Source organism: Lissotriton helveticus, chromosome 4_1 (assembly GCF_964261635.1).
Source record: "Lissotriton helveticus chromosome 4_1, aLisHel1.1, whole genome shotgun sequence".
NCBI lineage: Eukaryota > Metazoa > Chordata > Amphibia > Caudata > Salamandridae > Lissotriton > Lissotriton helveticus.
In genome coordinates, this window is record NC_136063.1 from 1,527,208,191 (window position 1) to 1,527,233,882 (window position 25,692).

At 39.7% G+C, this 25,692-nt stretch overlaps 1 protein-coding gene across 2 annotated transcripts in view; it reads left to right on the forward strand.

The window, feature by feature from the left end:
* ANKRD12 (ankyrin repeat domain 12) overlaps positions 1-25,692 on the forward strand; it is a 358,273-nt gene that overhangs the window by 152,416 nt on the left and 180,165 nt on the right. The window contains exons 3-4 of one of the 2 annotated variants that reach the window (XM_078688133.1): positions 22,635-22,782; positions 24,223-24,291. In XM_078688133.1, the coding sequence (XP_078544259.1) occupies positions 22,635-22,782; positions 24,223-24,291 (217 nt within the window). The remainder of the gene's footprint in view (positions 1-22,634; positions 22,783-24,222; positions 24,292-25,692) is intronic. The other variant, XM_078688134.1, reaches the window with a different exon arrangement.

A 25,692-nucleotide genomic window follows, 5' to 3' on the forward strand; every position in this document is an offset into this window, starting at 1 on the left:
CTTTTATTACTGACGTAAATCTAGGACTACAAGTCCCAGAATGCAAAGAGAAATTGAGGACTGTACGCTCTGCTGCCACCTTACAACATGTGGTGGCACTCTGACGTGCTCTGCACTTAAGCTGCCTTTGTAGGTACCAGATATTCTTGTGTTTGCCAGTAATTAAACACTAGACGCTGTTTCTGACAAAAGAACAGTCACGTTTTGTTCCTTTGCAACTCGGTGCTTTCAAATCCTACTTCTCTAAATGTAAACAGTTCACCTTTTTTCATAATGTGGCTTAATAGAGATGCTATATTCTTTTCAGATCATGCATTCTGAAATGAAAGAACCCCTCCTGTTTTTGGTTTCTTTCCAGGCATCGACCGCAGTGCCTAATTAACCTTTGCCATTTCAAGATGGCTATCCGGTTTTGGCTGCTAATAGCCGCGCTGGAGCCTTGTTCTATTTCTTTTTCCATGCTCTAGTGTGGGTACTCGGTGCGAGCTGGGAGAGCAGGATGGAACATCAGCTGTATCCAGCTGCTACCTCTCTACCTTAGCATGTATTAACTTCAATGTGGACGACTGCAATCAGACTGACAATGCCAAGGAAGATGGCCCTGGAGAGCTGGATGCTTCACAGGCTTCCTCTGAGCCATAGCTGCTCTACACGATCCACTAGTGGTTCAGTAGGAAGTTGGCGTGGAGAGCTTGGACTGGGCATCATACTCTGAGTGATATGCTGAGCCTAAAAGTACTTTTCAGTAGATTTAATGCCACATTTATATGCTACTTCAATGGAGAGGCAACATGGGGCACACGTTTTCCATTGGCCCTTATTCTGCAATGAAAGTCCACACAAAAGACGTATAAAGGAGACTGTGTACTATGTGGAAGCTATGAGATTGTTATTCATACCCATTATGTGTTTTTCTCGAAGTATCTGCCCATGTCAGTGTGACTGTGCAGATACCCCTCTTATTCGCATGTTTCTTTTTAACATTTGTTAACATTTGTTGTTATTTAAGACACAACACTGTCACAGTAACATCACTTAAGGGACCAAATACGGCTAAAAGACATTCACATTTGCAACACCAACAGCTCAGATCTCGCGCTTTGCTGAGATATATTGACTTTGCCAGTGCATGTTTCATGCCTTTCCTATAGACCACTTTCGGGGGCCTTTTTTCGAACCCTTTTTGCTAACACTACCAATAGAGACACTGGGCGTTGGGCTCACATTGCACATCACATCGTTGGGTAACTTTGCTTGCCTCTTTTGCTTAATTTGGTTTATTCCGCCTCTATAGCAGTGCTTCATTACCATCCTTAAATGAGGAAAACACTTTTTTTTTCTTTTTAAGCAGTTTCCTTGCTTTGTCCACAATGTGCTGCCTCCCACTTCACATCCCTGTCTCCCCTTCCACCCAGCACTGTGTGGCCATCCGCCATCTTGTCCATTGCTTCTCGCACTCCTCCTGATTCCTCTTAGCTCTTTTGGGGCTTTTTCCCCTAGCGTTCTTACAACTTTGTTACCACCCTGCCTCTTTATGCTCTTTCTCCTCCTGGTGGCATGAACTTGGCCCCCCATCTACCCCTTTTGCTCCTGCATTGCTCCCCTGCACTTCCATGTCATGTTCTTTCTACCATGAAAATATTGAAAATATTTAACGGTTCCCTGTTAAATATGCTTTCATACTCAGTCCATAAACCCCTCTGCAAAGCTTTGCCATTGTCAGGGCTACTAGGATTATGTGGCATGGATGATCAAATCATGTGGCAAGGTTATTTAAACTATGCCGCAAAAATTGCAATTGTGTGGCGCACTTTCTGGCAGGGCTTTCTTCCATTTGAGCTAGAAACAACATATTTTGTAAATGTCAATTATGTGGCAACTGTAGATCTATAACTATGCATTGAACGCTGCTGTCAGAATTGCGAAAATCCACTACCCTTCACTATTGTTAATTGTTTTATCAAAATGTTTATGAAAGTTAAATGTAACCTAAACACTTTAATTCCAATCAGTGCCCATTATTAGCTGCACTTTAAACAAACCAGCTTTTCCAAGATAAGTACCAATAAAATATGTTTTGCCTTCCCAATGGCATCCTCTGACATCCCTCGAGTTTCTATAAAAATGTGGTCCTGGAACATAAATGGCCTCAACAGCGGCCTAAAACGAACAATGGTGCTGCAGTTCATTAAAAGCATACACCTGACGTAGTCTTGATCCCGGAGACCCACCTCCTAGGTAACCAATGTAAGGCACAGAATAGGTACGGATACACACTGCTTGCACATGCAAGCTACACCTCAGGTTCCGGGGGGGGTTGGAATATTGTGTACAGCGTCATTTCCATACACTCAAGTACAGCAATGGTCTGACCGACTAGGAAGATACATGGCGGTAAGTGGCTTATGGAAGGGGAAGACCTTAACCCTCTGCTCGTATATGCCACTCCGGGCCTACAAGCAGCTACTTTTGATTTGCTAGGTCCTTTGTTGCTGACACTCCCTGAGGGTTGAATAATAATAGGAGGAGATATGAACGATATTGTCTCTGGGGAACTTGACACACTGAGAGGTGCGGCGACACAGAGACGGCTATGCCCTCTGGGTGAGTTTATTCGAACCATGGGACTTAGTGATGTTTGGAGACACCAGCACCCCGGAATAAGACAAAGTACACACATATCAGCATCCCGTGTGAGTCTCTCTAGACTTGACTATATTCTCACCCAGGCCAATAATTTAGGAGACGTCTGCAGGGCAACGCACATAGCACAAGGGGTGTTGGACCACTCCCCAGTCATAGAAGGTCTCCAGAAAGACTATGCCCTCCCCCTAAAATTGATCCATGGTATCTTAAAGACTGAAAATTCAAACTGGCTCTTAGGAAAGGGGCGGAGCTATTTTTTGACGAAAATATAGGTTCTGTACAAGTGAAGGTAACGCTCTAGGAAACTTTCAAAACTGTGATTAGGGGACACGCCCAAGCTCATATAGGAGGGATAAGAAAAGACCAAAAACTAAAAGACCGGACCCTAGAGATGGAAATATCAGCCTTGGAAGTCCAATTGGGGGAGGATGGGGCAAACAACACTGACACGAGACATGCAAATAAAGCAAAAGGAGTTGGGTCTTCATGGAGGACAGCGCCAGAACTCTAGCATGGGCCGCGCTACATAGACTATATGACGTAGGAGATAAGGCGAACAAACTACTAGCATGGCTAGAAAAAAAAATAACAGAAAGTAAGTGTGTCCCCAGAATAATAGATGAAGAAGGCCAAAGGTATGAGACCGGTAAAGAAATCACAGAAGCCCATTAGCAAAGCCCGAGGACGAATGTAAGGACTTTCTTAGAGACATAGGAATGCAGACACTATCTAAGACAGATAGGGAAATGCTGGACAGCGACTTAACAATAGAGGAACTAAAAGCTGTGACATGCCCTATCCCTAGACGCTAAAATGGCGTTCGATAGTGTAGAATGGAACTCTGTTTTGTGCGGTACTGGGCCACCTGGGCTTTGGGCTCAACTTTATTGGGTGGGTGAAACTCTTATATTGATTGATATCAAAAGGAGAGTGAGGAACAGGAAATAGTCTAGTTCACTTAACGTGGAAATATATGGATAATCATAAGGAGCTAGGGTGCTCTTGGTGGGGCCCGATGATGAAGCATGCCACCAACTAGGTTGGTGGGTGAGGGCCTTCATAAAAAACAAAGCTGTTTTTCCTGACACACATTACAAGAGTTCTACTTAATAGCTAGCTCCTTTTGATTATCTGAAGCTCTTATATTGCCAACTATTCGCAAGGGTGAGAGTCAATTTGACTATCTCACGCACATTTACACTACAAAAGGGAAACAGACAGGGCTGCCCGCTGTCCCCCTTACTCTTTGCTTTAGCCCTAGAACCCCTTGCAGCATGGGTACTGCTTGACCCACTGATCTGGGGGATACCAACAGGGGAAGGAATGGGAAAAGCGCATATCTATACATGCAGATGATGTCCTGCTTTATTTTAGGAAGCCGATGCAGTCGGTGGACAGAATCCTCCAAATCTTCCGTTTCTACGTGGACTATTCAGGATATTGCATAAACTGGGATAAATCGTTACTATACCCCCTAGCGGGAGGCACCCCGGAAATCACAAAGCGATGTGTGATACTGGTCGAGCTCGAAGCCTTTAAGTACTTGGGAATCAACATCACTAGAGACCCACAAGAATTCTATCATAGAAATGCAGCAAAACGGCTAGTCCGGTTCGTTGCAGATGCCAAACGTTGGAAAACACTTCCACTTACATTAATGGCCGTGCTGCCCTATTCAAAATGATGACTCTCCCTCGATTATTGTAGGTCATTGAAAATGTCTCCAATGAGTTTCCAGACTCGTACTTCCGACGACTCGAAGCCGAATTGAGAACCCTAATCTGGATAGGGGGCACTCTACGGATAGCCCTTCGAAAATTACAAAAAGTGTACGAAGGGGGATTAGCAGTGCCAGACATCAAAATGTACTATTGGGCCTCGCAATTAGTTTGCATTAATGAATGGGTGTTTGGCGACAGGGAGGAACCTGCTTATCGAGTAGATAGAGAAGCTATGGGGCCTAGAGGATACTTGTCAAACCTATGTGAGAAAGAAAGGGTCAAAGATCCCCCGGCACACACTCAAACTGTGGTGTGGGCATGGCATGCAGCCACCAAACACCTGGGCTGGGAAGTGAAGCTGACGGAGATGACCCCACTGTGGGACAGCAAACCACTCCCACAGGGTGGGCACACTAAACAAGTTAAGTAAGTGAGAGCTACTGGCGTTCGAGAAGCTGGGAGATGTATGGAGAGGCCAAGCCTATGTCACATTTGCAGTACTGCAGCAAGAGTATGAAATGGCCCAATCGAAGATAATTCATTCTTCAAGACCTACATCCAAGAGGGGACATCCCTCCCGGAAGCATCCCCCTTAGAGGATAGACTATTGACAGGCCCACTGACTACCAAAGCCATGTCAACTATGTACAAGAAGACTCATTAGGGGCACTGAGAGCCCATAGGGAAGACGACTTGGGAAAACTAGACAACGAAGAGTGGGCAGAAGCAATTAAGGGACCGCAGTAAGTAGCAGTTCCTGACAGGTATCGACTAATTCAATTAAAGATCCTTCACAAGGTATACTGCCCCCAAACCACATTACACCGGATGGGACACACCGAAACCGGTCAGTGCCACAGACTATGCGGACAGGAGGGATCCTTCTTTCATTTGCTGTGGGGCTGACCGGTGATACAAACATATTTCCATGGTATCGGGAAAATAATGGCAGAAGTGGTGGGGATGGAGGTCCCACCTGACCCAAGTTTTCCCTTTTGCTGGTATCGAGTGAACAGGCCTGGCCTAAACTTATGACGATATGGCTTAAGGTGGCCGCAGTGGTCGCCAAACGCTATATCGCTAAGCAGTGCAGGGGGTTGCCCCTCCTAGAGAGGCAGACTGGATCTCCGACTTTGACTGTTGTCAGGATGCAGAATACACAATTTATTTAAGCAGAGGGTGCCCGAAGAAATGGGAAAAAGTCTGGGGGAATTGGCGAGCATATAGAGGTATATAGTGAGTCGGCGAGGAAGGAAGGGTTTAGGGAGGGGGTAATGAACGAAACTTCAATGTAATTGCCTAATTGAAGTACCAAACTGGAATGTATGTAATTTGTAAATGCGATCTAACAATATGTAACTGAAATGTTGACTACTGAGCATGATTAATAAAAAGAATGTTAAAAAAATATATATGGTTGGGCCCTTTATAGAAAGTTTTACCATCATCCATCAAATGGAGGCACAGAAAAAGGGGAGCTCCAAAAGTGCGATCTTAATTCCAAAAGAAATGTTTGTTCTCCGAAAAAATGGCTGAACGGATTTGTTCAAAATATGGGACAAAATTAGAACTTATCCTCAGAAAGCATGCCCTTTGTGATTTAGTGTAAATCCGTGTATCCGTTTCTGAAAAAGTAGACTTTATTAAGGGGCTGGGGTTGGGTAAGAATGGGTTAACTTATGAAAAGGGTAGAGATACTGGGATCGTTTGGTACTGCTGTACCAAAAATGTTTAAAAATAGGCACTTCTGATTTGCTGTGGGAGCTTTAACCCCTATCTGCCATTTTGATGAAATGTCATCATTGGTGTCATTTAACTTATGAGTGATGTAATATGTGAAGTACTAAGCAGTACATCATGGGGCACAAGTCATTGTTAATTGACTAAACTATAACTGGCAAATTTAAGTGGTGTTAGGGTTTGTTCTTGTTCATTCAGTCACCAAACTATAAGGGCACTTTAACATTTGTATTTTGTTTGGTGAAACAAATGTGTGTGTGATTATCTGACAAGCATTTGAAAATAAATAATCACAGTGAATGTTCGCTTTCAGCAAAGTGAAGGGTCCTCTGAAGATGTTTCATAAACAATCAAGCAGTCAAATTGTTTTTTTAATAGATCGAAATGATGTGCTTCACTTTGAACCTCGGGCACTGTTTTTCAAAACGGATTGGGCACAAATATTAATGAGTTGAAATGTGCCGATTGCTTTCTTGTTATGTAACAGCACTGGGATGAAATGTTAATACATTTGCAGATAACAGATCATAATCATGTTCTGTCTGTTCCTTTTATGGAACTGTGGACTCATACAAAAATGCGAGGAGCCTCACACAAATGTAAAAACACATCCTCAGATGAATAGTCATCTTGTGGAGCAATAGTAAGTAAAGAACAAACTACTGCAATCTGCTGCCTACTCAAGAAGCACAAAATGTTGGCTTGCTTTGAGGGTCGTTTTAAGGTTTGGTTCAGGCGCCTCAGAGTGGGATTAGAGGAGGAACATACTCCCTCCTGCCTGAGGTGTGAGTACTCGTACTTTACCGGTGAGAGGCTCACATGGAGGGTTTGAGTGTAACTCTTGGCTCTCCAAAGGGGGCATGGTGGTAGAATGCCCTCTCTCCTGACAAAATAGGCGCACATAAGGAAGTAAGGGACAAGTGTGCCCCCCCCTCACTCGACTTTGAGAAGAATTAGATAATCATGAAGAGGAAATGCAGATGAGAAAAGGGCATAAATATGATTTGGGATTTATTGAATTATTTGCACAGTAAAATCTATACGTTTGCCGAATGAGTTGAGTCACTTAGAAACTACGACTATATGGATAAAATCACAAAAAGCAAAGATAATGAAATCGGAATAAACCTCAGACTCGAGATTATTGAAACATGAAGCTAGGTGTCATGGTTACTTTTTCTTTTTTGAGAAAGAATGAGTTTGGTGACCTTAAATATGAAGCAGAGAGAATGAAGATTAACTGGAAGAGGGAGAAGAATCGGGTTGAAACGAGGTAGAGATTTCAGCCCATGAACAAGGAACAACAGATAAGTGTCAGGAAAGAAGCAAAACATTGATTGTGAAGAAAGAGTAAGACCTGGCTCTGGTGATCATTGGTTCATCTTAACAAATAGAGGGCCAATAAAACGTTTCCATATGTCCAGATGTAAAAATGAATTATGCTGACAGGAGAAAAGTCAAGCCCTCCCCCCCCCCCCTGGTGGAGGGGGGGCTTGCCTTTGCTCTACCTCTTCTCCTTGGAGTCTCTAGGTTGCTTTTCTTCCTCGGTGCTCCTCTTCCTTGCCTGGGCCTTGGGTGGAGATTCTGTTGCCTTGTATGGGCGTGGGGTGCTTTGGCCTCCTTTCACCTTGCCCTTGTTTCCTCTGCTGAGTGAGGACGGGCTACCTCTTCTCTTGTTTTTTCTGCATCCCCTTTGGTTTCGGTGATCTTCTGAATGTAGGGGTTCCCCTTGCCTGGGGGGGACAGGGCTCCTCCCCTGTCCGTTGGACTCGACCCCTGTGGGACCCTCTATTATGTCCAGGCTGGTGGGGTCCTCTCGCAGATCCTCCTTCCCCTTCGGTATGGGTAGGGTATCTATTCTACATTAAGGAATCTGCGGCTAGTAGTCTCTATCAGATGTACGAGTTACTTACCTTCGGTAACAATGTATCTGGGAGAGACGATTCTAGCCGCAGATTCCTTCATGGCCCGCCCTTCCTCCCCGTTCTGTGAGGACCTTTGGCTTGGTCTTCTGCACTTGCCTCCCTGTTGGTGGCTATGTCTTCTGTGGGTGCATTCTTTCGCTCTTTCTGACAGGCTGTTTGTCCGGTTTATTTATTCATTTCCTCCCTTTTTGGCACATTGGAGGATTGGTTTATAGGTACTTCTGTGCCCTTGTGCTCTAGTTGCTCCAGGTTGGGGCCTACCTTCTTACCCCCCCTCCCCTTTCATTACTAGGGGTTCTGCTCCGCTGCTATCTTTTGGGTTGGGGTCTTTTGGCTGTGCCTCTGCCCTTTGTTCCTTATGGGGGATGTCACATTCTTTGATGGGGCTGTTTTGGAGTGTTACTGGTTTGTTCCGGACTTGCTCCCCTTCATTGTTGTTGATTGGGGTTTTAGTCCTGCTACATGTTATCATGACATTCTTTCATATGTTCTTTGTCTCCAGGGGGGCTATCTCCGTACTGGCAGGGTTGCTGCTCATGGCTGTGCTCTGTTCTTTCTATTTTTCCATTTTTGCCTTTGGGTCCTACAGTGTCTGGCACTGTTCCTTATGGTGATGTTCTTCACCATTCCTTTTTCCAATTTTTCTGCTCTTTCCCACACTGTTCCAATACTCTCACAGTTTTGTCTGATGGCTCCGTGTTGTGGCGTGGAAAAGTTCTCCGAAGAAAACTGACGTAGGTGCTCCGGGGTGGGACTTGTGTGACCTCGCTGACGTCACGTACGCGGACAACGCCAGGGCAGAGTCGCGTGGTGCCGTCCCCCGGCGCGCAGGGATGCTGTGGCAAAATTTTTCCGGATCCAGTCTCACGCCTGGGGATAATTCTATGTTAAGGAATCTGCAGCTAGAATAGTCTCTACCAGATACATCATTACCAAAGGTAAGTAACTCGTACTTTAAAAGATTTCATTGTGAAACTTTGTCAATGTATTGTTTTTAAAAGGGTCGGACACAGGCATTAATGATCCATTTAAAAGTTGTTGGGAAACGAGGTGTTTCACTCGTTATCTTGTAATGCAGCAGCCTCAGGTAATTTTTTATAAATACGCAGCTCATGGATCATGATTGGCGTGTCTGTTTCACCTGGCAATTAGGGATTGCCGGTGCGCTAACTTGGCCCAACAAAAATCAGTCAAAAGACTTTCTTATCCTACCAATGATTCTTACCACTCTCTTGGTCCTCTGATGGATCTTGCTTAGTGCCGAGAGGGGTTGGATATAAAGTGTTTCAACAGTCATCCAATGGGGGCCAGGAAATGGATAACTGAACTACAAACTAGAAGTTAGGCTCATGCAGATTACCCTCAACACAATACTATGAAGATAGAAGATTATCACAGCATGCCCAATTCTCAAGAAACGTAGGCGAGCCAAAATCATATACACTAAGAGTTCAGTCAAAATTATACAGAATAACAGCATTAGTATTTGATGTTCTGACATTTCCCTAATATGATCTCCTCTGGTCATTAGTTCACTCAGTTGAAGAGAAACAAATCGTAGCTGAGTCGATAGAGCACATTTAATTTAGTTTCTCGAAAGCTTGGTAAACAAGTACATTAAAAAAATCAGGTTATAGACAATTTGGTTAAAATGCTAATAAGACATTTGAAATAAGATGCTAAAGCTCAGAAATTCAGGAAGGAACATGACTCCTGCCAGTTCAAATAGTCTCTTGAAAAGGGAACAAGCACACAGCGCACACGACGTATGCATCAGTTCGTAAAGGAAGCCAGTTGAGTCCACATCTGGCAAATCACGATTTGCCCAGTAAGGTCGACCACGAATCTGCCACCATTAAGAGCACTAACTCCAGTCAGGCAGCGAGGAAAACGGCAATAGCCCATTCTATGTTAAATTGGGCAATATTATATTAGTTCCAGAGGTCACACCTCCTGGAATCACCTCATCTGGTCAGTCCATTAGTCAGTTTATGTAGGATGAGTGTCGGGAGCAATAAAGAAGACACAAAATGCGGAGAAAATAGGTGGGATTATTAGGCAGTCCTTAAGCAATTCAATATTTGAAACGTTGGAACAATGCTCCTTTAGCAAGAACACATAAGCAAGTTCAGGAGGACAGCTTCCCAGGCAGCTTGATAGGATTGTATCAAAAATTGTAGCAAATTCTCGTGTACAGTACATGAGAACTCATGAAAGGAAAGAAAAAACTGTTTCATAATATTTTGTTATATTGAGAAATTCTCTCACAAGCAATAGGTTCAGCGAGTTGAGAAACTTCACATATGCAGTACAATACATCATTCTAATGTAATGTGAAATATATCCAATTATTAAGCATACATTCACAAGAAAGATAAAGATAAAGATATCATGATTCTAGTATGACTTTGATGAACTTGAAATCATTTACTGTGGTTACAAATAATTTGTGTCAGTATGATACATGTGTACTTTTTCAAATGTCCTAATGTGTAAATATATTCTAGAATACATCTTAGGCAATTCGTTATTGATGCATAGCATTAATACATATACGAAATTATAGCTAAACAACATAACGTGACAGATCACCATTTACACATGTTAGGCACATGTTAAATGAAATTGTCATTTGTCCATTAGAAAGTCGCACTCTATTTTATTTATGCGAATAATATCATGTAAGGTACACTATTTCTGCATGCGTTTACGATGCAGTAACTAAAATTCTCTTGTCATGTTCTTGAACGTGTAGTTGATGCATTTGTATTCCTTTTTCTCTCAGAAACTTTCATTATCGAGTTTCTCATCTATTAAAGGTTTGAATGTAATTTTCGCTTCAACAGGAGTGACAGACAGACAAACGCACTCAATCAAGCTTTTTTTTTCATAAATAAAAGGTCGTGGCTATTCCAGTTGGCTACCAGCCTCTCCTTTCTTGAGAATGCTCTTTAACACGCTTTCTAAAAGGTTTTATTTACTTCTCCAAGATGGGTAGCTGCAATCTTTGAACAGTAAATGAAAACAAAAAATGGGTGCTACAGTATCTTGATGCTTGCTTAGTGGATACGTGCAAGCTGCATATTCACACTGGGGCCTGGCTTTTTTTCAGCATTTCCTATATAGGCGCACACTTTCCATTTTGATAGAAATGAAAGCCTTAATAACCAGTTGCTTTGTGCTCTTTTTAAGTTCCTTCATTCCTTACAAAATAAAGAAATATGAGCGCATTGGCACAAGCCTCCCTATAGGAATCAGTTGTCACTTAAAGGATTAATTCACATATTTTCTTTAGTATTGCAGTGCACTCTAGGGACAGGTCCATTTATTTTTCTGCCCTGTGGAACAAGAATCCTAAACGTTGGTCTTATGACCGTTAATCTATTTTCTTAACAAAACATTGTTTCGAGCAGATACAACATTATTTGTAATTATTGTTTGCGCAGATACGAATGGAATTTGGGATAAATAATCAGGTACTTGCGCAAAAAGGACAGTTCATCAAAGTGTGGAAAAGGATAAAAATGGACACTGTAAATCAACTGTCCATACTATTGTGGCAGGAAATAAACTTAAACTCGAAAGCCCAGGCGTGGAAATATCTATTTACATCATTAGAGGAATATTCAGTAAACTCAGTCTGGGAAATGCCAATTACCCTGAATTCTTTAAAAAAAAAGTAATTAATAGTTCAACAAAGCATTTATCACTAATCCAGGATAAAGATACCTTCTCAAAAAGAAAACATGCATGGCCTCTCTTGAATGGCTATACCAAAGTAAAAGTGCAACCGTACCTCGAAATTCCTTGGTCTGTGAAATTTAAACACATTTTCATAAAAGCTCGCTTTGGAGCATTTCCGGGCTCATGTCATCTATTGCCATGGTTGGGAACAGAGGGTCCAAGGACTTGTAACCTATGCAAACTTGGCGAAGAGAATATTATGCACCTCCTGCGTGTTTGTCCAGATTTGAGAGACATTTTAATGTTCGCGGAATAAGGAGTTATAGACAAGCACTGATAAGATGCCTCCATACGGACGATATCATTTTAAGCTCTGCTTTTGTAAGGTTTTTAATGCAATTGAGAATTAAGTTAGAACATCAAAAATTGAAAGAATGTAATTTAGGAAGTATATAACTTGTAAATAGCGTAACAAATTGGAAGTTTATTATTTTTATAGAACTGATTTTATAATTGATTTTACAATCAAGAATTACTGCATATATATTGTAAGGTTTTAATTACTCAAACAATAAAGTTTTCTATTCTTCTTGTAACTATTGTTTTCGTATTGGAGGATTTAAAAGTAAGGTTTCGTTTTTTCCCCCTTACAATTTCTTTTTCTCCTTGACTCTCCGAGCAGTCTCTTCAGACCCGTTATCTTTGGAATTCCTCATGTTTGAGACAGTGTGGGAAAAATGTTCAGCATATCTTTCCTCTTGCTGTGAATGGATTATTTCCTTTTGCAAATCGTATTTTTAGAGAAAGTGGATTATGAGTGTTAAGTGTTCATTGTCATTAATCAGTGTTTCATTTCATGGACCTTTTGCAGAGTCTTGTAGGCTCCTTGCTCAGTGCAGACATAGGATAACCCAACGAGTGCAATATTGGACTATTTGCTTCCACATTGGTCTGTGCTACCCAGTCTTTTACTCCCCTGGGGAGGGATCTGAAAAATTCTGCAATCTCCTCTTTAGCATGTTTGTCTTTGCCGCTAAAAACCTTGATATTGATGGTCTTTGACCTTGAGAGAAAAATACTTGACTTCTGGTTTGCCATAGACTCAAGGGCATTGATGCCTTGAAGGCGACTGCATCATATAGCATTTAAAGGGTCTCTGAGCATTCAAGAAATGTAGAGACTTTATCTTCATGAAGTGGGCATTTGCAGGTGAAGGGTCCTTAATATCTAGGGAAATCAAATTCACCATACAACAGCTGAATGCTGGGAAGGGCTGCAGCTCCAGAGCCCTGCATGACTTTTAGGGAAGGCTTATGTGGTGAACAAACCTTACTTATTTTCCTGTTTTAGGTCCTTAGAATAGTCTAATCTGTGGTGTAGCATGGCTTGTTACTGGTAAGGGTAGAGACACGATGCCACCCTCTCTTTGCCCACCTGCCTCATTTATCTGTCAGGCTTTATTGTTTTAATAATCCCTGTATTGGGATTTGCCTATTAGATTCTTTACAATTTAATTTTGGAAGTTTTCATGTTTATGGATTGATTCTCAACTTCTGGAACTTTCCCAAGCATGAAGTTTCATGCATGTCTCCAGCAGTTATTTCATAGTGTTTTGGCCCACCTGCTTATAGAAGGTCTATACTAAACCTACTGAATCCTGCCCCCCTAAATTCCATAGTCCTTTTTGCTACTGGAACTATCCCCAGTACTAGCTGCCCTGTCTACAGGTGCCCTACTGATAAAAAAAATAAAGCAACTCGAAGAAACCTACTAAAAAATAAAATATGTATTTTTTTGTCACTGGTCTCATTTCTACCAAGTTCTACGGCAATGGTCTGTTTATTCACAGTTTGACCACTGAGTAGACAAAGCACTCTTGTGATGTATTGAGCCCTTCTCAAAAAATGAAAAACGGCTTGCCAGACCCTTCTATCTGCTCAAAGAAGTTTCAAATACTTGACATCATATTGAGTGTGTTTTCTGGTTTTACAAACCCTATTTTTTTTAGGGTGAGCTATCTCTTTAGCTCACCTCACAATAAGTCGACTTAATATTAATTCGGAGTTCCACCATTATTCCTCATAGATTTGGTTGGTGTTAATATATTGTGTTTATTGCATATTAGGGTGTCTTCGAAGAATTTCTCCAAAGTTTTCACCAGAACTACTATAATTTCTTTAGTGAATGAAGATATGCATTTATCTTTTTTTGTCGCTCCTTGTATAGAGTTATGCAAGTTTTGATACTTGCTTTGTTGAGTACTATGCAGTTTTGAAAATTAGCAATTTTGTGTAAATTGCAACAAGTCCACAGCTTCCCCTTATAAACATTTTAGTACTTCGGAGCTGCTTTACATATGGTTTTTACAAGAGCGTTCCCATTGGAGTGCAGACTGTTATTTTCTCAAAAAAGGCGTTTGGCTTTGTTGACCAATCCTTCATCTACTTCCCATATTATTCAATATGTACTAAGCTCTTCATTAAAGCAGCCTCCATTTTTCATGTGTGCCTTACACAAAATTTATGAAAGTCCAATGTTGCTAGAAACTAGTACATTGGGAGTAAAATTATGTAATAATATACGAAAAAGATATTGAAGTGGCATTTGTAGGGTTCTGCTTTTCTTGCAACCTGTTCTATTATGCTTCTCCACAAAATTTGGGAGTTCTGTTTAATCTACAAACAAATTAAAGAACCTACTCATTTTTTTAATATTTTTATATTGGAAACTGGATATGAAGACCGTATTCAAGACCTTCAATTGTTTTCTCAATTAACAGGAAAAGCTTCCACTTTTCCTTTAGAATCCCACTGAGTCATCCAACAAGTGGTCAACCAAAGCCTTTCTTTTTCACCAAAGCTCATTGGCAAAAAGGGTGAAAGCATCTTCTCTTGATCCTTGACAGAAAATTACACATGGGAAGCTTAAGCGCTGAAATGCATGGTGTACACCACCTGTTCGTTTACGTTGTATACAGATAAATGGAGTTTCACATTCACCCCTATGAAACCCATCTCAAATATCAGTTTCATACTGGTAGTCGAGCTTTTTAAATATTTCTTTCTGTTCATTTTTCTCCTGTTGCTGGACATTCTGTACCTCAAGACTCAACATCATTGAACATTTCTCTCTAATCACACAGACTTGCCCACACCAGAGAAGTTTCAGGACACTTTTGTCTTTTTTCTCTTCTCTTACATCCTTCTGTGAAACGTTGAATCAGAGCTCCTAGTGACGGACTCCTGGATTCATGTAGTGTAGGCAAATGTAATTTCTTCTGTTGGAGGTATTTTAATACAATTAGGTATCCATTCCGTGTTCACTTACTAATTCTCCCTATTAGACGAAGTTCTCTAAACTGTATGAAGAAGCTTATCCTATAGGAAGTCTAGAATGGAAGAGTAAAGCGTACTTTTGACTTGCCCAAATGAATAAGATTGCCTCTCTTAAGAGCTTAACTGCTTTTACATTTTATAGGCAACTTCCTTCTCAGTTTGTATTTTACTACTTAAATGGTAAACAATTCTCCTTTGAGTGTCTCACAACATTCTTCCTATGTGGAAAGTAAGTCTCCTTTGTTGCACTATGAATTGCACTTTTTTGTTCTTTTACATCGGATTTCTTCTGTCCTATTCAGTTCAGCCATTAACTTCTTTGGTGCAGAGTAGATAGCCTTCATAAGGACATTTTTTAAATTGAGAATAATTAAATTTAGACCTGTAACATTTTACAGTATTCTGTAAAAATAGTTTTTTTGCCATACTCTTCACAAGGGTTAAACCAAGGGTCTTCCAACCTTTTCTATAACGAGAGCTACCTCTGCTCACGGAAAATAATCCAGAGTTACTAACCAACTTTATCACTGTACAGTGTTGACCACATCTGTTATCAATACACTAGTAACCACCCAAACATTTTAGACTAGGCTTCCAGAAGAAATGTTAGTAAAAGCATTATCAACATGCAGTGCCTCCTCATGAATAATGAAATAACACCAGAAGCAGCACCCGGCCTCTGGCACAAAGGCCATAACCACAGCAATAACTCTCCCAAACTCTCCCAAACTCAGATTGAATTACTGTTCAAACTTAAGTTTTATAGATATATTTTGGAAATGCAATCTTTGTGTGGCAATAAGTATCAGTTTGTGAAAATACATCTTTTTTCTATCAGATGTCTTTTCCGTTTTGAGCAAACTCATTTATTCTGAATTACTTTTCTCAAAGAAGCTTAATTTTTGCCTTCAAAATAAAAGTTTGCATTTTTAGTAAATTAGATTGGCATTGCTTCAAGTTCTCACGTGTTCAAATGGTTCACATGGACAAAATCTGCTTCATATATTTAGTCTTTATGACCATGTGCCCATGGATACTCAACATAATGCCAAGGGTGTCTATAATAAGGCAGTAATGTTCACCTTTATATCAGAGACACAACTGTGACAAGGTTGGGCTCAATAACGGCTAGGATGCCTACAAAACATCAATCATGGCCTTTATTATGCCAAGGGAGACCACCATTATGTAAGAGGTGGCAGAAATTAGGTAAGCCGTTCCTCAGAATATTTAAGTGTTTATTGTCAGTATGCACAGCTATGCTAACAATTCCTAGAACATGTCCAGAATGGCCATCATTTTGCATGGGCCACTACTGTGCAAGCAGTGGACACAATTATGGAGGGGGTTAGCCTGCTGTGATGGGAAGCAACAAATATTTTCGTAGTCCTTGACTCCAGGCATAGCCTCCAGAGAGTAACACGGTTTATCAGAGAGATATGCAATGCTAAACACACACGCTGACAGACTCTTATATCATGGGGTTCTTTCATTGGTTTGGCTGGCTGCCCCTTATAGGGCCTTGAGAAGAGCAATGCTGTATTTCTCAATGTGCATAAACAAACTGAATAATGTAGTAGACTGAGCTTTAGATAGGAAATGTACTTCAATTGTGTTAGTGAGTTACCAGTAGCTCCTGAGCCGCTCATTGGAGACCCATGGGTTAGACCTTATCATACTTTGTAGCAACCAGAATGTTTCGATCCCATTGTTTTGTTTCTTACTGTGTATCGGAGAGGTAATTTCTGCTTACACAAGAACTTTTTACTGCTATCTTCACAGATGTAGAGACTTTAAAAAAACAGATAAAAGGCAAAGTGGAGCCTTTTTTCTTGGCATGTAAGGTGTTGCATGACCTGCACAGCGTTCTTAATTGTCCATAACCCATTCACTTACATTGCAATTTAAATAATATTTTCAGAAGACCGCCAACCCGTTATTGTCCTTTTTATCTGGAAATTAAACCACTAATATAGCTGTAAGAAACATGCAGATGAGCTCAATTGTCCCCGGACCCAGCTGTCTCATTTCCTTCAGATCTCTCATAGACTTATGTTTAGCCAGTGTTTATAAGCCTCTTTGCTACCCTCTACTTCTCAATTTGTCCCTGCTTGGTTTACTCCCCTTCTGCTTAGAGGATTAGCTATCTATTCCATTCTGGCATTCCGAGTAAAACTAACAATTACATTATGGAGAAAGCAAATGTGTTGATTATTCTAACTCTTCATCTTGGGTATTTTAATTACATTTATAGCTGCTTGGAAAAAATGCATGTAAAATGTGATTAAACTCCTGATCACTCTCAAAAGAAACCTGATGTTAACTGTCACTGCAGTGCATTCTGTGGATGGGAGCACCTGCATTAATTAATCTAACATGGAAAATTCCTACTTCAGTCTGACCTCTCCCTATCTGCTCCAAAAAATCAGTACATTTAAAACTGATTTATTTAGGATTTCTTTTGTGTACTTTCCTTTTCCACTTTGATAGCCAAGCAGCTCCTAGGCCTGACCTCTCCCTATCTGTTGCAAAAAATCTGGACATTTAAAACAGGTTTATTTAGAATGTGCTTTTGTGTTCTTTCCTTTTCCAGTTTGATAGCCAAGCAGTTGCTAGGTCTTTACCTTCCCTCCAAAGAAACCTGATGTTAACTGTCACTGCAGTGCATTCTGTGGATGGGAGCACCTGCATGCATTAATCTAACATGGAAAATTAAAACCGGTTTACTTAGGATGTGCTTTTGTGTACTTTCCTTTTCCAGTTTAATAGCCAAGCTAGGTCTTTCCCTTCCCTCCAACAGCGAATACAGATTTCCTTTGGTTGCAGATATCTGGCGTCAGTCACTACTAGTAAGAGGGCTCCAGCGTTGACATGGATGTCTTTACTGCTGAGACCAAAGTCACTTGCATGCCAGGTCCTCCATTACTATTGAAAGCTCTAGCATATATATCTCTAGGCCTTCAACAGCAGCACAAAAAGTTGTGATTGGGAAACAATGGGCTAAACGTAGTAGTAACAATAGAAACCAAAGCACAAAAGGAAAGACAAAAACCGATGAAAATTATAACACAGAAGCAAAGAAGAGACAAAGGAGAAAAGAGAAGCATTTGCGCCATTCAGTTTGCCACTGTATGAGATATCTAATGAGAACATGATACCCAATAATATCTTGAATGGATAGATCTGGGTTCTGACAGAGCATGCATGTAGAAGGCAACTTAGTGTAATATGTATTGTTTGTATTTACCATCAAGGTGACAATTGTCAGGCGAAATAATAAGAGAGATGTAGAGAAAGGATTGATGGTGTACGCTCAAAGCTTGGGCACAGGTTTAAAGCACAAATATCTAGGCTTTCAAATAGTGCTATGGGAGGAACATTTTGCTGGAATTTATACTGCTTCATCAACTAACAATAACATCATTTGTTCCCAAGTCTTAAAGATTACTATTACACTATCTGAAGTTGAAGAGGCCATACAACAAAGCTTGGGAAATAAAGCACCAGGCCCAGATGGGCTATCCATTGACCTTATAAAACATGAACCAGATTTTTGGGCCCCCCTTTTATGTAATGTTTTTAATAACCTGACCAATGCAACCATCCCGAGTACCTGGTCAACCAGCAATATTGTCCCCATTTTTAAAAAAGGGGACCGATCAAACCCTAGCTGCTATCGCCCGATCTCATTAATTGATAACACTCTTAAGATTCTGGGCTGAGTTGTTTTTAACACAATCAGGGACTGGGCGGAAGATAATCATATTTTACATTGTTGTCAACTGGGTTTTAGGAGTGATGTTGGAACAGTGTCTAAATCTGAATCTTATCTTGGGGAAATATACGGTTGCACAAAAAGTTCCATTGTACCTTGCTTTTATGGATTTATCCTCAGCATTTGATTTTGTTAACAGATCACGTTTATGGGAAATTCTTTTAAATTATGGGTTGGATGAGGCACTGGTTAGTTTTTTGGCGTATGTGCACAGGGATCTGAAGGCACGTGTGAGAATAAGTAAAGATGGGGAAGTTTCCAGGGATATTAACATTGGCCGAGGGGTCAGACAAGGTTGTGTTTTGCCCCCCCTGCTTTTTATTATTTATATAAATGAATTACATAATACCCTGGGAAAAATGACTAGTGATGTACCCAAAATCAACGGCAACTTGCTGCCCATGCTTTTATACGCAGATGTTGCAGTCCTAATGGGTCGCACGCCCAATGCACTTTGCACTTTAGTTTCGGGATTTGTGTCTTTTATGGCAGATCTTGACCTCTGCACTAATTTAAAAAAATCTTTTATAATGAGTTGTGGGCCGAAAAAACATCGTATCAATTCAATTTTATCGCGCAGCGAACTTTTGACAAGTACTAGCACCTTTCCCTACCTGGGCTTAGTTTTCTCAGAAACAGGTTCATGGAAAGCACATATGGCTCATGGAAGAAGTAAACTTGCCAAAGCAGTAAACTCCATTGTTGATTTACGGCAACCCCGGGAATCTGAGGTAGTGGTACCATTGATAGAGATATATAAATCGCAGTGTGTACCAACGGCTACTTATGGAGCCGAAGTTTGGGGCTATGCGAACTGTAGCGGGATTCAAACTGAAGAGAATAGATTCTGCAGGAAAATTCTTGGTGCACTAATTTCATCACCCAATTATTTATGCCATAACAAATTAAATCTTCAATACGTGGAGGATTTCATCAGGTCACGCCCAGCGTTATTCTGGATGAAAATATGGCAGAACCCCGCGGCAGCTCTAACTAGAGAAATTATCTTAGACTGCCTTAAATGTGATAAAGGTGGCGGTATACCCTGGCTAGCCGCAGTAAAAAATAGCTTAGCCAGTGTGGATATGGAACATTGTTTTCTATGCCCTACAGCAGCGGAAAAAATAAACATAAGATCAGTAAGGGAGGCACTTTATGATTTGTATCGTAAAGAGAGACAAGAAACTGAATATTTTAAACCATCTGTTGCTAAATATATGACTCTTTTTGAGACAACAAGCACCCAATATCTTATGCCACAGTATTATCTCAGAAAGAGTATGGGGAGATGGAAAAGGAGTTTACTATTTCGCCTCAGAGACGGAAGCATTAAATATTCACTCTCCTTCCCACTAGGTTTTGATAAAGATCTAGAGCAACTTAACTGTCCCTGTGGCTTTCGTGGTAAACCGACTTTGTTACACTTTTTACTTTTTTGTAAATTTTATGTAAAATACACCAAAAGGTACCTCGCCCCATACTTTAAGGCACGTGCCTTCACCAACTTTATGATTGCATATGCCCAGATATTAAAACTAGGTAGCGATGATCTGATTTTTCGAGTTAGTACATTCCTCCAAGATGCAGTACGCTCTCGGGCTTCAATGTATGATTTTTAACGTTGTACGCACCCACCACTCTTTTAATCATGGTTTTAATCTTGTCCAGGAAACCCTAGTGGACATTACTTTGGGTTCCATCTTAGAAGACTTTTTGGACTAATGGATCATTAACATTGTTATGTCAATCATTGTAGTCCTTGCACAGTCCTATGTAAAATCTTGCACTTTTCTTGTGTCTGACTGTACAATTTTGCACTTTATTGGAAATTTTTTGAGTTTTTGCACATCTTTGTCCTGACTTATTTTGCACAAACAATAACCAAGCTGCTAGACTGTTTAACTTGGCACTTTATCGAAAATTTGCGAGATTTGCACATATTGTTTAAGTCCACTTTTGAATAATGATTTAAGTTGCTAGGATCCTGACCAAACCCAACCCCTGAATTGTGTTGTGATTTTTCGTGTTCTGTATTTGTACTGATGGAAATGTATTCTCAACATTTTAATATTTATTGTATTCTGTTTGTTAGTGACGAATTGTGTTTTTATGAATTGTACTTTTATGAATTGTACTTTTATGGATATTCTTATCCGAATAAAGATAATAATAATAAAAAATAGTGCTAAGCAAAAATTGGATGACCTTTAATTATTTTACTGACACTCCGTATTTCTTGTAGAACTTGAACAGAATGCACAAAAACAAGTTTAGCTAGAAAATTCTTTATTCTCGGCCACAAATTTATGCTCAATGATTGCTGGTGTGTTCACCCCCATTTCTCTGGGAACCTTGGATTGGTGACATCGGCGGTAGGCTCCAATGTCCAACAAGTATTAACGAAGTCATCCGGTATTTCTGTTCCAAGCTAGTGCTATGATTTTTTTGTTGTTGATTGAAAGCATATACAACAGAGAACAACGTGCCACTGCCAAAACATAGCAGATATATGGTTGCAATACAAAATTTAGATTAATAAATAATCATTGCATATTATTTTAAAAGAACAGTAAGGGTGCTTTCTCGTAGGCAGGCATATTTAGAATAGGTATGAAAACCCTGAGTACTTTTACTAAGCATTACAGGAAAAGACGATGCTGCATCATAAGATTTTTACTTATGGTCATAAACATTAAATATTCCTTCCTGCATGCAATGATCTCAAAACACTTCATGTCCAGTCTTACCATACTTATTTTACAGGAGGTGAAAACTGTTGCTACCCAAATGCAGGCAAAACGTCTATGGCCTTAAGAGGCTAGAAGATTTCTAAATCTTTTTTTTTTTTAAACAAATCAGAGCACTTCAACATGCTGCCACAAAAGCAGATCCTAAAAAATAGATCAAAGAAAGTACACAAATAAAAAAATATCTTGAGGGCCCAGATGTACAGAGAACTGAAAATAAGCACTGTTCCCTTAGGATGTAGCAGCTTCCATCTCCCAGCATGACAGTGTCCTGGGAGTTCCCATGGAGGTGTTCTGGGAACCCATGCACAGGCGAGAATCTTCTACATCTGTCACTTCACTGAAGATTCTTACAATGCATAACTAGAATTTCAACTAAGTAACATTGCTTCTTATTAGTGCAAATGCACTATTGGATTTTTGAATTACTATAAAATAAGCACACTTAAAACAAACAAAAAAATAAGATAAAGAATGGGAAGAAGAAGCATTGGCAAATGCTTCAACACCTCTGGCAGTGAAGCACACTTTTTGAGCGGGTGTACACGTGGTCAGACCAGTAATGTTACTGACAGTATAAGAGAGCCAATAGCTGAAGTGGGGTGACCCATTGCCCCATCCTGTTCGGTGGTGAGTGAAAACAAAATGTGAATGACAGTTGAATAGAGCAGTGAATGAAGATGGCGGAATCAAAGCCACTGTATTTCTATTGATATTTATATTTTTCTTGATTAAATGAACCTGGTAAAACAGCTAAAGTCAGACCCAAAAATAATAGGGATGATCTACTAAATTACTTCTATGTAACGTGGTGCACTTTGTAGATGTTTATTAACATTCTGCTGTTTATATTGCATTCCCTATTAAAAAACCCTGTTTTATTTTCAATGCTGCCGATTTGCATTGTTTTAAAGCTGTGGTTTGATTTGCTGTAATCACCAGAAATGGGGACATGCGGTAAAAAAGGGCCTCCTTTAGATAGCCCATTCAAAGACTAATCTAAACCTTGCATACGTTCTTTAGAAATCTTACCATATTATGGCTTGTTTGTTTTTCATTAGAGCAAGGAAAAGATTACAACTTATTGTCGCACTCCAAAAATTGATCGGAGCGATGTTGGAAAGGATATGAAGGATGGGTGTTCTCTGAAACGTAAACTTCCTTTTACCATTAGTCCTTCCAGAAATGAAGACCCGGAGTCAGACACAGGTAGCAACAGATTGTTTTTCTAAAAAAAATGTCTGCCATATGTGATGTCACATTTTTGTTCTTTATTTTCTGTACTACCTGCTGTATTGTTTGCTTTTCATCATGTGAGTGGTATTTTACTCAGGTGACTGTTGTGAATTGTAAAATTTGAGTGGTGTACCTGATGTGAGCATTCTACTTCTGATAGGCTGATTGGTAGCAAAGCAGGTATACTTGAAATGTTACTGATGTTAAGGAACAATTTAGACTGAGTGGTCCAACCTGATCACCCAGAAGTAAAAAAGGCCCTTATTCAATTTCTAATAAATACCAATCTCTCTTGATTTTGGGTTGGTTTTACACTGTGCAGAAGCTATTTAGATGTGTGCATGAACACTTTTATTAAACACTTTTGTTTAGTAAAGTATTAACTGCCAAAATCTGTCTATGCGGACCAGCTTGAACGATTTGTCTGTTTTTCAAGTAAAGAAAAACTACTTTTTTCAAGAAAATGTGCTATAAATATTGTATTTGTGTAATGTGCTTGTTCATTGAAGCGATAATCTATAACCTGGATTTCAGAATAAGCGTTCATGTACAGAAGAGATAAGGGGAGGATGGACCAAGGTGTGAATGTTGTTAGTAATTAAGTTTATAGGACGTGTAAAGATTGTCGCAATATCATGGAAGACTAATATGCATCTTAATGGCTGTCAGTAATTTTGCTAGAATAAACTTTGGTAATGTGTATTTTATACAATCTACTTTTTTTAAACTGATAAAAACAAACTTTAAATAAGTGTTCATGCAGAGATAAAGTTCTTCTTTGAAATCTGAACTAATAAGGAATAATTTAGCAATTTATACTTTCATTAAAAAACAAAAGAAAGCAACTATACTGCGAAGAACCTGATGCATGCGCGTTGCCTTTTCATATATTAGCATACACATTCATTGCCAAAGTTTAATATTGTCAGTACTATTTATGATTGCTTAAGAACATGTTTGTATCTAAAATATTGAATATGCACATGTAGGCTGCAATGTAATGGCCATGTACTCTTTGTGGCTGATGTAACTGTGCAGCTTTTAATTGAATAGAAAACAGAAATGTAGTAAACATGCTTCTTCCCTCCTTTGCTTACAAGACATATATATTAGTTGCGAACCAAGTATTTGTGTGAGAACTGGCTAATGATAATATGGATTACTCTTAATTTTGCAATTTATGTTTACAAGTAAAGTATTTACCACCAAACTCTGTCTATGCGGACCAGCTTGAACAACTTGTCAGTTTTTCAAGTAAAGAAAGACTACTTTTTTCAAGAAAATGTCATCTTGACTCTTGTTTGGAACCCCACTTGCTAACAGTCATCCTAGTGACGTTAAACAGTACTGTATACTTTGCTTTATTTCCTTCTGTTTTCTTCCCCCTCTGTTTCTCTTCTTAACTGTTATTAGATTCTGATCCAGGAAACACAAGTGAAAATTGGGGAGAAAGGTTAATTCCGTCTTACAGCACATATTCAGGTAAAATTTATAAACTTCGGTCGAGTACAACTGGCACTGTAAATTTTCTTTATTGCTATTAAGTATTGTTTTTGTTTGTATATGCATTTCTTAGTTGGCCGTTGTCAACTTGCATATTCGTCATGGAATTAACTTCTGCTTTAAAATATGAATAACCTCTGATCAGTGGAGAACCTATTTTCTTTATATACTATTAAATCAGACTGTATGTTTTATCAAACCGACGGGAATGAGTCACAAAGATATCAACAATCACACTAGTGTTGTATGTATTTTATCCAAATTGGTGACTTCATGCTTATATGAGTAATCTGCATGAGAAAAGTATATTTTTATACTTGCTTTCGCAGACAAATTGACAGTTTTTATTTTGCACTGACAATATAGGGTACAATGATTTGAATTATAACGTGTAAAAATGGGCTGCTGTTCCAAAATGCAGTACAGTGACTTTTGGAAGCCACATTTTTGTCGTTCTATGTGGTAGCAGGATCCCTGAATTCTGAACTCTTCCTTTGTTATTTTTAAAAAAATGTGTTTTGCTGCTTATCGTGCCCTACATGGTGCCATATTTTGACTGATTGTCGACTCTGCCAGCAGCTATCACATTGTACCTGATTTCTGTTGACAGGGAGCCTAAGAAAGGATGACTATTCCGAATACAATTATAGGAAAGACCTGCTTTCATCTACCCCTACGACCCACAATGACTGTGGCTTGTGAACCCTCTCCTGAAGTGAGCCCTAGGATTCTAGAGACTGTATTACCGCCTTGTATTATGGCCAAATCTTCTAGGTTTGCACCACAGCTGGAGATGGTAATCAAGGTTGAAAGATAACCATAGCAAGTGAGGGTATCCAAAAAGAACATGCACATTAACTAGTGATAATGCAGCTAGGAGCGGTAGTATACCACCATATGATTGAGTTTGTGCATGAGGAACAATTGTTCTCCCAAAGCTCCTCAGTCTTAAAGAGCTTATTCATTAAACATCTCCTTGACTGCTCCATCTAGATTTTCTCAGTTAGATGACATTATTGCCTTCTCTGATGTCTTAATTAGAGATGCACCTAAGTTGAATATTCCTTTTCTAATTGTATTATTTTTAAAATGTTATTGAAAAGTTTTCAGCATGTATATAGCATGTTATCTCCTAGATCCTAGCAAATGATTTACAGAAGAAGAGGTTAGCGGAACAGCAGCGAATATCTCAAACTGGATATGGACGAGAAGACAAAAGCTTAATCACAAACCCAAGCAAATGCCAGGATTTGTTGGCAGTTTTGAATGTGAGGGTACAGAGTGAAGAGAAATGTTCCACTTGATATACGTATGAAAGAGTCTCCAAATTTATTTATAGTACTTCAACTTTTACGTTTGGTGTGGCTGACAATTTCTCCA